The sequence below is a fragment of the Nycticebus coucang genome, chromosome 12 (genome assembly GCF_027406575.1).
Source record: "Nycticebus coucang isolate mNycCou1 chromosome 12, mNycCou1.pri, whole genome shotgun sequence".
Taxonomy (NCBI): domain Eukaryota; kingdom Metazoa; phylum Chordata; class Mammalia; order Primates; family Lorisidae; genus Nycticebus; species Nycticebus coucang.
Window position 1 is genome coordinate 80,057,856 of NC_069791.1, and position 13,184 is coordinate 80,071,039.

General features: G+C 45.4%; 1 protein-coding gene and 1 pseudogene across 1 annotated transcript; one reads left to right on the forward strand and one right to left on the reverse strand.

Moving 5' to 3' along the window:
• The first annotated feature begins 1,276 nt into the window (after positions 1-1,276).
• On the forward strand, positions 1,277-2,214 carry LOC128561520 (ubiquitin-like protein 5). Its single transcript, XM_053555860.1, has one exon. The coding sequence runs from the start codon at positions 1,835-1,837 to the stop codon at positions 2,174-2,176; it is 342 nt and encodes a 113-aa protein (XP_053411835.1). The 5' UTR covers positions 1,277-1,834; the 3' UTR covers positions 2,177-2,214.
• A 479-nt stretch (positions 2,215-2,693) lies between these two features.
• Positions 2,694-11,776, reverse strand: LOC128562000 (immediate early response 3-interacting protein 1-like; annotated as a pseudogene).
• Between the last annotated feature and the right edge of the window lie 1,408 nt (positions 11,777-13,184).

Consider the following 13,184-nt stretch of genomic DNA (forward strand, 5'->3'; position numbering starts at 1 on the left):
ATAATATTATTGAACATGTTACCATAATGAGGTTTTATGACTGTATAAAATTCTTTTTTTTTTTTTTTTTTTTTGTAGAGACAGAGTCTCACTGTACCGCCCTCGGTAGAGTGCCGTGGCGTCACACAGCTCACAGCAACCTCTAACTCTTGGGCTTACGCGATTCTCTTGCCTCAGCCTCCCGAGCAGCTGGGACTACAGGCGCCTGCCACAATGCCCGGCTATTTTTTGGTTGCAGTTTGGCCAGGGCTGGGTTTGAACCCGCCACCCTCGGCATATGGGGCCAGCACCCTACTCACTGAGCCACAGGCGCTGCCCATGTATAAAATACTGTCAAAAACAATTGTCATGGCCAGACGCAGTGGCTCATGCTTGTAATCTTAGCACTTAGGAGGCCAAGGAGGGTGAATTGCCTGAGCTCACAGGTTGGAGACCAGTCTGAGCCAGAGTGAGGCCTTGTCTCTAAAAATAGCCAGACGTTGTGGTGGGCCCCTATAGTCCCAGCTACTTGGGAGGCTCAGAGAAGAGAATTGCTTGAGCCCAAGTGCTTGAGGTTGCTGTAGCTATGACACTACGGCACTCTACCAAAGGTGATAAAGGGAGACTCTGTCTCCAAAAAAAAACAACTGTCATTACTGCAGTTGGGATTTTGAAGTAAAAATTAAAGGACATTACTGCTATGTAAATAAAATTGTTAGGAAATCTAGAAAAACAGCTAGATAGATCTTCTCTAGATATAAAGGGAAGAACTTGAAATATTCATGAAACTCACTTTGGGGGGGCCTCTAACTAAGGCAACCATCCTCCAGGGCAGTGGGAAATGGGGTACAAAGTATCAACTCAGGAAAGCTGAGTGAGCCCCTGGTGCTAAGTGGCCATGGATGGTCAAGGCAAACTGCTTGCAAATGTGTATCCCTATTTCACCACAAAGCTGCTTCTCACAGAAGTAACTTCACAGTGGGTTCTAGTATTGAAAGGGAAAGAGATTGACTTATTTACAATAGTTCATCATCCTCTCAAGCACCCTGGGGAAACCAGTTAGTCCTTTAAAAAATGTTCATCCCCAAACTCAAAAATCTTTATTGTCAACAATAGTCCCAAAGTTGATACTTATGTAAGCAATTGCATAAAAATGTTTCATAAAATGTTTAGAAATGTGGCAACACGGACCTCTCCCAACTCTCTGCTAGGGCAACTCAGCTATCAAAACTATTACAGTATCCCCAACAATTAAAAAAAAAAACAACTATTGTAGTTCACTCCGGGCGTGGCGGCTCAGGCCTGTAATCCCAGCACTCTGAAAGGCTGAGGCAGGTGGATTGCCTGAGCTCATGGGTTGGAGACCAGCCTGATCCAGACTGAGACTTTGTCTCTAAAAATAGCCTGGCATTGTAGTGGGCACCTGTAGTCCCAGCCACTTGGGAAGCTGAAGCAAGAGAACCCCTTGAGCCCAAATTGAAGTCTCTGTGCACTATGATGCCACAGGACTCTACCGAGGGTGACAAACTGAGACTCTGTCTCAAAAAATAAAATAAAAAAATAAAGATGATTCCCTTCTTAAAGGGAAGCTCCTATTTCTCATCTCATGGTTCCCTTTTTAAAACAAAGCACTTATGGTTGCTCTGAAAGGCTGAAGGAGAGATTGGACGTGCCTTCCAGTGGTAATAGAGATGGGGTGCTGCTCTTCCTCAGACCAATCTCAACTCCCAAGCTCAAGCAATACACTGACCTCCGCATCCCAGAGTGCTAGAAAACTCCTCTCACCAGCTTCTTCTGGCCAACGATAAGAGATGAATATATCCTCAAGAGCTCATTGTAGTGGTTAAGTTTTCAAATGGTATGGAGGTTGCAAAAGAATCTCTCATGGTTTTTAAAATCTCTACCATCAGAGTGCTTGAGGCTGGAGGTTGTGGCGTCTGCAGGTTGGAAGTTTGAGTTTGGAGCTCCAGCCAGGATGACCAAGGTTGTTTGCAACGACCCTCTGGGGAAGAAGGTCTGTGTTAAATGCAACACCGATGACACCACTGGGGAACTTAAGAAGCTGATTGCAGCCCAAACTGTCACCCGTTGGAACAAGATTGTACTTAAGCAGTGGTACATGATTTTTAAGGACCAAGTGTCTCTGGGGGACTATGAAATCCATGATGGGATGAACTTGGAGCTTCATTACCAATAGAGCAGACTTCCTTTCCCCCACTCTACCGTTTCTGTCGTTTCACCAGCCACATATCCTGGATGTCTTAGCAGAATTCATTGTCCCTAAGAATCAACGTACTTGGTACTTACCAGGGTCTGTGTCCTAAATTTTGGTTCATTAATGTGGGTCTTGGACCCAAACACTCCAATTGAAGATGTAATTTCCAGGAAAGGGAAAATATTAGACAATTCTAGAATTCTAGTCTTCACGTTAGGTTTTGAAGAACCAGCATCATAGGACCTTTCCAATTGGCAGGTAGAACTATGCAGTGAGAAATGTGGTGCACTACGTTTGGATAGCTTGATGAAAATGTGAAGAAATTCTTAAAATCAACCACCTCCCTCCCTCACTCCCTTGTGAAAAAATGTCTTTTTCATTTCTAAAAAAAAAAAAAAAGCACTTACCTATAAATGTTTCCCTTAAGATATTAGAATTCTAGGCCAGGTACAATACATGAACTAATAACTTCAGCTTTTTCTGTCAAGTAATTTAGTAGTTACCTGAAGGTGAAAGCAAAGGAGAAAAAATTCAATGAGACTATGGAAGTTACCACATGTAGCCCAAATGTTTTGATCCATGATGCTTTGAGGGCAGAGGAGGAAGAGAACTATTTCATTACTGTTAGATGCAGAGAAGCTGCCCACCAAGCCGTCGAGTGTGGTCACACAGGTTGAGCACTGCACGACTCCCAGGCTGGCATCCCATCATCTATTCCTGCAGTGCAGGGGAACTCTGGTTTTACTGTCCGCTTTACACTTTCATCAAGTGCAAGGCCAGCCTACTAAGACATGAGTATTCCATCAACGACGAGTAATAACTTCTGCTGGCATCTCTTTTTTTGGCCGGGGCTGGGTTTGAACCCACCATCTCAGGCATATGGGGCCGGCACCCTACTCCTTTGAGCCACAGGCGCCACCCTGGCATCTCTTCTTTTGAGTCTCCATTTCCTCCACAGATGTTCACCCAAATAATAAAAACAATACAATCGCAGGAGGCGCCTGTGGCTCAAAAGAGTAGGGTGCGGGCCCCATAGGCTGGAGGTGGTGGGTTCAAACCAAGCCCTGGCCAAAAACTGAAAAAACAAACAAACAAACAAACAAAAAAACAATACAATTGCAATTGAGTTCATTGTTATCAATGGCACTCTTATCGTAGTTCTTACAGACTGAATAAGGTTCACTAGCTGAGATTTAATTCCTGGTTTCTCCGAACCCACCAATTCCATGGTCTGTTCCCCAGTCAATTTTCTTGAGGAATTCCTTCGATGGCCTCGATGCAGAGCAGGGCTGCCTGCAGCAGTGAGTATAGGGCTGGCGGCTGGAGCCTCCATGAGCTTAACTCCCGGATTCCTCTTCTGCTGCCACAGTCTACTTTAATTTTCTATTAAACATTCTTCCAAGCTTGGCACCTGTAGCTCAAGCTGCTAAGGTGCCTGCCACATACACCTGAGCTGGCAGGTTCGAATCCAGCCCGGGCCCGCCAAAACAACAATGATGGCTGCAACCACAAAATAGCTGGGCGTTGTGGTGGGTGCCTGTAGTCCCAGCTACTTGGGAGGTGGAGGCAGGAGAATCGCTTGAGCCCAGGAGTTGGAGGTTGCTGTGAGCTATGATGTCACAGCACTCTACCCAGGGTGACAGCTTGAGGCTCTGTCTCAAGAAAAAAAAAAAAAAGAAAAGCAAAAAAATTCTTCCAAAACTATTATTTTACCACATATTTCACTAAATTATACGAAATAACATTGGGTGGTGCCTGTGACTCAAAGAGTAGGGCGTCAGCCCCCTATGCCGGGAGTGGCGGGTTCAAACCGAGCCCTGGCCAAAAACTGCAAAAAAAGAAAAAAGAAATAACACTAGAATTGGAAAAACTAGAAAAAAAATATAAATGTGGATAAAGTTATATGAAAAGGGAAAAGTTATAACAAAAGACCAAGAGCTTTATAAATTAAAATGAATATGAGATTATAATTTGAAAACTGTGGATCTCAAAGCAAACTTTAGTTGTTAAATTTTTTTTTAACTTTAGGGCGGCGCCTGGGGCTCAGTGAGTAGGGTGCTGGCCCCATATGCCGAGGGTGGTGGGTTCAAACCCAGCCCCGGCCAAACTGCAATAAAAAAATAGCCGGGCGTTGTGGCGGGGCCTGTAGTCCCAGCTGCTCGGGAGGCTGAGGCAAGAGAATCATGTAAGCCCAAGAGTTAGAGGTTGCTGTCAGACGTGTGACGCCACAGCACTCTACCAAGGGCGGTACAGTGAGACTCTGTCTCTACAAAAAAAAAAAAAAAAAAGCCAGGCGGCACCTGTGGCTCAAGGAGTAGGGTGCCAGTCCCATATGCCGGAGGTGGCAAGTTCAAACCCAGCCCTGGCCAAAAAAAAAAATTTTTTTTAACTTTATTCAAATTAATATGTGGATACAATTTTTCGGTTACATTGTTCTCACTTCCAGGGTAAAGTTCCCTTTGTAGAATAGACCCTCGCCCAGGGCCTGTGTTATACACCCCTCACAATGTGCGCATTAGCTGAGATCCCGCCTCATGCCCTCCCTCCTTCCACCATACGTCCTCCCCCTTACCCTCTCGCACTTCCCTCTACCCCAAACTAGACTATAATAGTGTTTTATTGTTCTTACGAACATCTCATTGTTTATATAATAATTTCATACTAGTATGGAGTACATTGAATATTTATTTTTCCATTCTTGAGATACTTTACTAAGAAGAACGTATTTCAGCTCCATTCAGGTAAATGTAAAAGATGTAAAGTCTCCGTCTTTTTTAATGGCTGAATAATATTCTATGGTATAAATATACCACAGTTTGTTGATCCATTCTTGGTTTGATGGGCACTTAGGTTGCTTCCACTACTTGGCAATTATAAATTGAGCTGCCATAGACATTCTAATGCAAATGTCTTGGTGGTATCACTACATTGCCCTCAGTAGAGTACCGTTGCATCACAGCTCCCAGCAACTTCAAACTCTTGGGCTTAAGTGATTCTCTTGCCTCAGCCTCCCAAGTAGCTGGACTACAGGTGCCTGCCACAATGCCTGGCCATTTTTTTTTAATTGTAGTTGCCATTGTTTAGCAGGCCCAGGGCAAGTTCAAACCCGCCAGCCCCAGTGTATGTGGCCGGCGCCCTAAACACTGTGCTACAGGTGCTGAGCCAAGGTAAAATGATTTTTGTTCTTCTGGGTAGATACCCAGTAACAGGATTGCAGGGTCAACTGGAAGATCTACTTTTAGGTCTTTGAGGATTCTCCATACTTCTCTCCAAAAAGGCTGTGTTAGTTTGCAATCCCACCAGCAGTAGAAGTGTTCCCTTTTCTCCACATCCACGCCAGCATCTGGTGTTTGGGGACTTTGTGATGTGGGCTAATCTTGTTAGGGTTAGGTGATATCTTATAGTGGTTTTGATTTGCATTTCTCTGATGATTAAAGATAATGAACAGTTTTTCATGAGTTTGTTGGCCATTTGTCTGCCATCGTTGGAGAAGTTTCTTTCAAATCTCTTGCCCACTTATAAAGAGGGTTGTTTGCTCTTTTCTTAATGTTTAACTTGAGTTCTCTACAGATTCTATTTATCAGGCCTTTGTCAGATTCATAACATGCAAAAATCTTCTCCAGTTCTGAGGGCTGTTTGCTCTGTCTGTGGTACTCTTAACTGTGCAAAAGCTTTTTAGCTTAATCAAGTCCCAGTTATTTATTTTTGGTGTTCCTGCAATTGCTAGGAGGGTCTTCCTCATAAAGTTTTTTTCCAGGCCAATATGTTCAAGTGTTTTCCCCACACTCTCTTCTAGAATTTTATTGTTTCGTGTCCTTTTTTTTTTTTTTAGAGACAGAGTCTCACTTTATCACCCTTGGTAGAGTGCTGTTGCATCACAGCTCACGGCAACCTCCAGCTCTTGGGCTTAGAAGATTCTCTTGCCTCAGCCTCCTGAGTAGCTGGGACTACAGGTGCCCGCAACCATGCCTGGCTATTTTTTTGTTGCACTTTGGCCGGGGTCGGGTTCAAACCCATCACCCGCAGAATATGGGGCCGGTGCCCTACTCACTGAGCCACAGGCGCCACCCTTTTTTTTTTTTTTTTTGAGACAGAGTCTATGTTGGCCCCAGTAGAGTGCTGTGGCATCACAGCTCACAGCAACCTCAAACTCTTGGACTTAAGCAATTCTCTTGCCTCAGCCTCCCAAGTAGCTGGGACTACAGGTGCCTGCCACAACGCCCAGCTATTTTTTTGGTTGTAGTTGCCATTGTTGTTTGGCAGACCCATGCCAGGTTTGAATCCACCAGCTCTGGTATACACGGCTGGTGCCCTAGCCGCTGAGCTACAAGCGCCAAGCCTATTGTATCATATTGTATTGTATTTTTTTTCTTTCCTGGATCTTCACTTTGAGAAGCTAAGGTTGACCTAATTTTTATAGACCAGACATACACCACATGTTCATATCAACACAGTAGGTCTAGCTCCTTAAGTTGACCACCTCCATATGTTGACCAGTTTGGTACAGTCCCTTGGGTGGGTGGTCAACTTACAGAGGTTCTACTGTATATGGTTATATATCTCATCTTGATTTTCAAAAGTGACCAAAGAGTTTTTCACAGCTTAGCTTTTCCTAGCTGAAGCTGACGACTTTGTAACTCCCTAGCCATATCCAAGTCACCCGTAATTTTCAATTTATCTTCATAGAAGGCCAGTTGGGCAGCGCCTGTGGTTCAAAGGAGTAGGGTTCTGGCCCCATATATCAGAGGTGGCGGGTTCAAACACAGCCCCAGCCAAAAACTGCAAAAAAAAAGAAGGCCAGCTGAGGATTTCTTGTACCAGTCATTAAATCCAGTGAGTCCGACTCAGCCATAGTAACTGTTCAAGCAGCCTTCTCCCCTGAGTTAAGAGGAATTGATCTTTTGCATTTCTTGACATCCACCACCCCAGGTGGCTTCTTTAGTCCCTGAGCAGCCTTCATGTTGAAGGCAAAAATACCACCGATATTCTTCACAAACTTCTCCTCTGCTTCAAGCTTCTTCTTGATCTCCCTAAAGACAAGATTTGCAGGCAGCAACCACTGTAGCTCAGTGGTTAGGGCGCCAGCCACATACACCAAGGCTGGCGGGTTCGAACCCAGCCCAGGCCAGCTAAACAACGACAACTGCAACAACAACAAAAAAAAAAATAGCCGGGCATTGTGGTGGGCGCCTGTAGTCCCAGCTACTTGGGAGGTTGAGGCAAGAGAATCGCGTAAGCCCAGGAGTTCGAGGTTGCTGTGAGCTGTGACACCACGGCACTCTACCCAGGGTGACATAGTGAAACTCTGTCTCAAAAAAAAAAAAATAAGACAAGATTTGCCTTAAATCTATTAGCTGCAGAACTGGTGGGAATAGCCGCAGGAGGATGAGTTCTAAAAGAACAAGCAGCTTCAAGAAAACCCATTTTGTAGCTTGTGACCACCACAGCTTCTCCAAGGCCCAAATTATACTGCACAGCAACATTTCCACCAGAAGCATGCTTTTATCCAGTTTTCACTCTCAGCTGCCAGCAGATTTCAGCACACTAAGAACACAGATGTTCGCTGGTTTATTATAAAGGGTAGTATGAAGCTGTGGTACCCAACCCCTGGGCAGTGGAGACTGGGACCTGTTAGGAACCAGGCTTCAGAGCAGAGAGTGAGAAGTGAGTGAGCAAGTGGAGTTTCATCTGTATTCACAGCCACTCTCCATCACTTGCATCACTGCCTGAGCTCCACCTCCTATCAGATAAGGGGCTGCATTAGATTCTTACAGGAGCAAGAGCCCTATTATAAGCTGTGCATGCAAGGGAACAAGGCTGGGCACTCCTTGTGAGATCTGAGGTGGAGATGTAATGTATCTGCACCTGAATCATCCCCAAACCATACCTCTACCTCCAGTTGGTAGAAAAACTGTCCTCCTCAGGGCGGCGCCTGTGGCTCAGTGAGTAGGGCGCCAGCCCCATATGCCGAGGGTGGCGGGTTCAAACCCAGCCCCGGCCAAACTGCAACCAAAAAATAGCCGGGCGTTGTGGCAGGCGCCTGTAGTCCCAGCTGCTCGGGAGGCTGAGGCAAGAGAATCGCGTAAGCCCAAGAGTTGGAGGTTGCTGTGAGCCGTGTGACGCCACGGCACTCTACCCGAGGCGGTACAGTGAGACTCTGTCTCTACGAAAAAAAAAAAAAAAAAAGAAAAACTGTCCTCCATAAAACTGGTCCCTGGGGCCAAAAAAGTTGGGGACATCTGTATTCTTTATAACAGCATGTATTCTTTATAACCATGGTGGTGGTCCCAGCTACTTAGGAGGCTGAGACAAGAAGACTGCTCAAGCCCAAGAGTTGAAGGTTGCTGTGAGCTATGACACCAGGGGCACTCTACCCAGGGTGACACAGTGAGACTCTGTCTAAAAAAAAAAAAAAAGAATATAGATGAATAGGTAAGCAGGGCAAGGTCTGGAAAGGTCCTGAACGCAGGAGCTTCTGTCTCCACGGAGTTGGAGTGCTCTGACCTCCTGGCACAGGGACGTGTTCGCAAACCAGGAAGCTCCAAAATAATCATTTAAAATGAGAAAGAACCCAGCACAGTGGCTCATGCTTGTAATCCCAGCACTCTGAGAGGCTGAGGTGGGAGGATCACTTGAATCAGAAGTTCAAGACCAGCCTGGACAACATAGCAAGACTCTATCTCTACAAGAAAAATAACTTTTAATTAGTCATGTGTGATGGAACATATTTAGAATCCTAGCTACAAAGGAGGCTGAGGTGGGAGGATCGCATGATCCTAGGAGTCTGAGACTGCAGTGAACTGTGATTATCCCATTACATGCCGTCCTGGGTGACAGAATGAGAGTTTGTCTCTTAGTTATAAAAAAATGACCAAGAGGTGGCGCCTGTGGCTCAGTGGGGAGGGTGCCGGCCCCACATGCTGAGGGTGGCAGGTTCAAGCCCAGCCCCGGCCAAACTGCAACCAAAAAATAGCCGGGCGTTGTGGCGGGCGCCGGTAGTCCCAGCTGCTCGGGAGGCTGAGGCAAGAGAATCGCGTAAGCCCAAGAGTTAGAGGTTGCTGTGAGCCGTGTGACGCCACGTCACTCTACCCGAGGGCGGTACAGTGAGACTCTGTCTCTACAGGAAAAAAAAAAAAAAGTGATCTATCGTATCTAAAAAAGAACCAAGTAAAACTTTTAGATATTAGATAGCTGAGGAGTTATTGAAAGAGATGATATCAGGGAAAACCCCTCAAAATTATAGTATGACAAGACAAAAAGACAGTAATTCTGGAATAAGGTCAAGAGACTTGAAGGATAGTTGACAAAAATAGATTAAGTCAGAGTTTCGAAAGAAGAGAGTGAGATGAAGGCAGAGACAATATTTGAAGAGATAATGGGCAAGAATTCTGCAGAGCCACTTAAAGACAGCAAGCCGCAAGTTTCGGACGCTCCATGAATCCCAAGCAGGATACACCAAAAGAAATCCATAAATAAAGAGAAATCTAGACAAATCATAGATAAAGTGCAGGGGACAGCAACAAAGATAAAGATTTAAAAGGAGCCACAGAAAAGGTCAGCTTACCTTCAAAGGAGCTATAGAGAGACTAAAAACTGACTTTAAGGGAAGCCATTTGATAATGAAATTGTAACTTCTGTGGGTTGAAAAAAAAATAGCTGCCAATCTAGAATTTTATACTTAGCAAAACCATCTTTTAAGAATAAAGATAAATTTGTTTTTAGGGAAAAAAAAGAAGATATAGTGTTTTTTATTGAGATAGAGTCTCACTTTGTCACCCTCTATTGAGTGCTGTTACATCTTAGCTCACAGCTCTTAGGCTTAAGCGGTTCTCTTGCCTCAGCCTCATTATTGGGATTACAAGTGCCCACCACAATGCCCAACTATTTTTGTTTGTTTGTTTGTTTAGCAGGCCCAGGATAGGTTCGAACCCACCAGCCCCAGAGCATGTGGCCAGCCCCCTAACCATTGAGCTACGGGCACCCAGCCAATGTGCTCATGTCAGTTCTACTCACTCTCAGAAATCATTAAAAAAAATCAGATTGTGCTTACTTTCTTTGTCTCTGTAGGAAATATTTCAGATACTGCTCCATTCAAAAGATTTATTCAGAGTAAGCCAGTTATTGTTGTTGTATACATGAATCCCTTTGGCATCTACACTAAGTAAGAGATCTCTGCAGTTTTTATTTTGTCGCAAAATAATAAATTGTATTCATTGCCCCAGAAAAGTATTGAAATGGGAAAGAGAGTTGTAAGTGTGTGCAGAGCGGACGTGTGGGTTTCTAGAATCATCCCTGCCCTGTTCTCCCAGCATTCCTGGGGAGCTGTCACCAGAACAGTGTGCATCCCAGAGCCTGTAGAGCTCATGGCTGTGGCCCAGTCTGCAGCTGAGGACTGAGCTGCCACATCTCACAGACAAGGGGTTATCTAGGGCCTCTTGCAGGGTGCTCCCAGTTGAGTACAAACAACCCATATCCAAACAGCTTCAAAGAAAAATAGATAAACTGGGTGGCACCTGTGGCTCAAAGGAGTAGGCACCGGCCCCATATGCCGGAGGTGGCGGTTTCAAACCCAGCCCCAAACAAAAAAAAAAAAAAAAAACTGCAAAAAAAAATAAAAATGATGGGCAGTGCCTGTGGCTCAGTGAGTAGGGCGCCAGCCCCATATGCCGAGGGTGGCGGGTTCAAACCCAGCCCCGGCCAAACTGCAACAAAAACATAGCCGGGCGTTGTGACGGGCGCCTGTAGTCCCAGCTACTTGGGAGGCTGAGGCAAGAGAATCGCTTAAGCCCAGGAGCTGGAGGTTGCTGTGAGCTGTATGATGCCATGGCACTCTACCAAGGGCCATAAAGTGAGACTCTGTCTCTACAAAAAATAAAAAAATAAAAATGATAAAACTGAATTTAAATAAAACTGAGTTTATAAAAAAGAAAGAAAGAAAAATAGATAAACTGCCCAAAGAGAACTATTGTAAAATGTCAAGTTGACTAAGATGCATGTTTATTAGTGACAAAAGCTTTTGGGCTTTGTTGAATAAGCCTGGCTCCCATTCTCCCTGGGCCCAGCTGGATAGGCTGTGAATGCCGCTCCAAGGGGGTGGGGGGTAGGGAGAGGGGAAGGCTCCCAATCTTAGAGAACAGTAAGAGTAGCCTCTCCAAGACTGTTCTGTTTTTTCATTTTCAAAATTACAGTTTTATATACTTGAGTTCAAAGTGAAGATCATGTTAACCCTTATCTTTTTTTTTTTTTTGAGACAGAGTCTCACTTTGTCACCCTCCATAGAGTGCTATGGTGTTATAGCTCACAGCAACCTCAAACTCTTGGACTTAAGCGATCCTCTTGCCTCAGCCTCCTGAGTAGCTGGGACTACAGGTGCCCTCCACAATGCCTGGCTATTTGAGATGGAGTCTTGCTCTTGCTCAGGCTGGTCTCAAATCCGTGAGCTCAACGTAGTTCACCTGCCTCAGCCTCCCAAGTGTTTTGATTACAGTTGTGAGCCACCTCGCCCAGCCCTATTAACCCTTATCTTAACCAATAATGGGGAGAACTCATGACCTATAGTAAACAATAACTACTATAACTCATGACTCAAAACAACATTTCAATTCAAAAGTTAATCTCCTACATCAGTGGTTCTCAACCTTCCTAATGCTGCAACCCTTTAATACAGTTCCTCATGTTGTGGTGACCACTTTAATACACTGTACTAAAGGGTTGTGGCATTAGGAATGTTGAGAACCACTGTCCTAAATCCATATACCTAAACTACACATGATGGGCATCTTTAAGGTGGGAGCTAAATTTACAAAACAGTAAGAATAGGAGACCCGGGTTGAAGGTCAGGCCAGACCCAAACCGACCAGACCAGCGATGTGATGTCGGCCCTAGCCTGCCTGACTCCATCTTATTCTCACTCAAAGTGCTTTCATCTGCCTTCCCAGAACAAGCCGTTTCCTGGCAAAATGCCAGTGAAACTCATTCTCACACATCAGTGAGTAATTACTGTGGAGAGAGGAGTTGAGAAGGGCAAGGTTATGGAGCACATTGCAAGGACATAACCCAGAGTGTCTTGGTGCACTCGTGGAGGGTTGGGGGTGGGAGAGGCCCCTCTGAGGACATAACATCTCAGCTGTGTCCTGAGTGATGAGAAGGAAGGAGCCAGATGCAATGGAGATGTGCATGGGCTCCTGGTTCAGGCCTGGACAGGGACCCTCATTTTCTGGGCCTGAGCAAACAGGCTTTTTTTTTTTTAGAGACAGAGTCTCACTTTATCGCCCCGAGGTTTCCAAACGGAGATCGCTGGACACAGGCAGGATTTCATTCCTGCAGCGCCCTCTCCTGGAGTGAAAAGCAAACTTCTTGCTGCTTTGCCTTGGACAAGAACTGCAGGACCTCATTCATTTGCTAGTAATTCATTCGCTAATCAACATCGACCGGAAGTTTTTTGTCTGTTAGCTCCTGGCCAAGTATGACATACCTTCCTAGGAGCCCCGCCTTGCTAGGAACCCCTGCTCCTGCTCGGAAGCAGTATATGAACCTCTATACAAAAGGCCCATGGGGGTCTTCCCATTTGGGAATCTCCCCACCTCCACTGCCAAAGGCTTTTTTTACCCTTCTAAGTACTTCCCTGTAAAATAGACTTTGTCCTGTCACTTCTCACGTGGTCTCGAGTTTCATTCTTGAATTTCCTGACCAAGGTCTTGTCACAGAGAGAAAATACCGGTGACAGAAGGGCAAGCAGGGAGGCTCGGCACCCGCAGCACAGTGGTTACGGCTCTAGCCACATCCACCAAGGTTGGCAGAGTCGAACTCAGCCTGGGCCAGCTAAACAACAAGGACAACTGCAACAAAAAATAGCTGGGTGTTGTGGCGAGCGCCTGTAGTCCCAGCTACTTGGGAGGCAAAGGCAAGAGAATCAATTAAGCCCAAGAGTTGGAGGTTGTTGTGAGCTGTAACACCACAGCACTCTACCAAGGGCAACATAGTGAGACTC

What these genes read in the sequence shown, in the direction of transcription:
- LOC128561520 (XM_053555860.1), top strand. Translation starts at nt 1,835, where the DNA reads ATGGTATGGAGGTTGCAAAAGAATCTCTCATGGTTTTTAAAATCTCTA.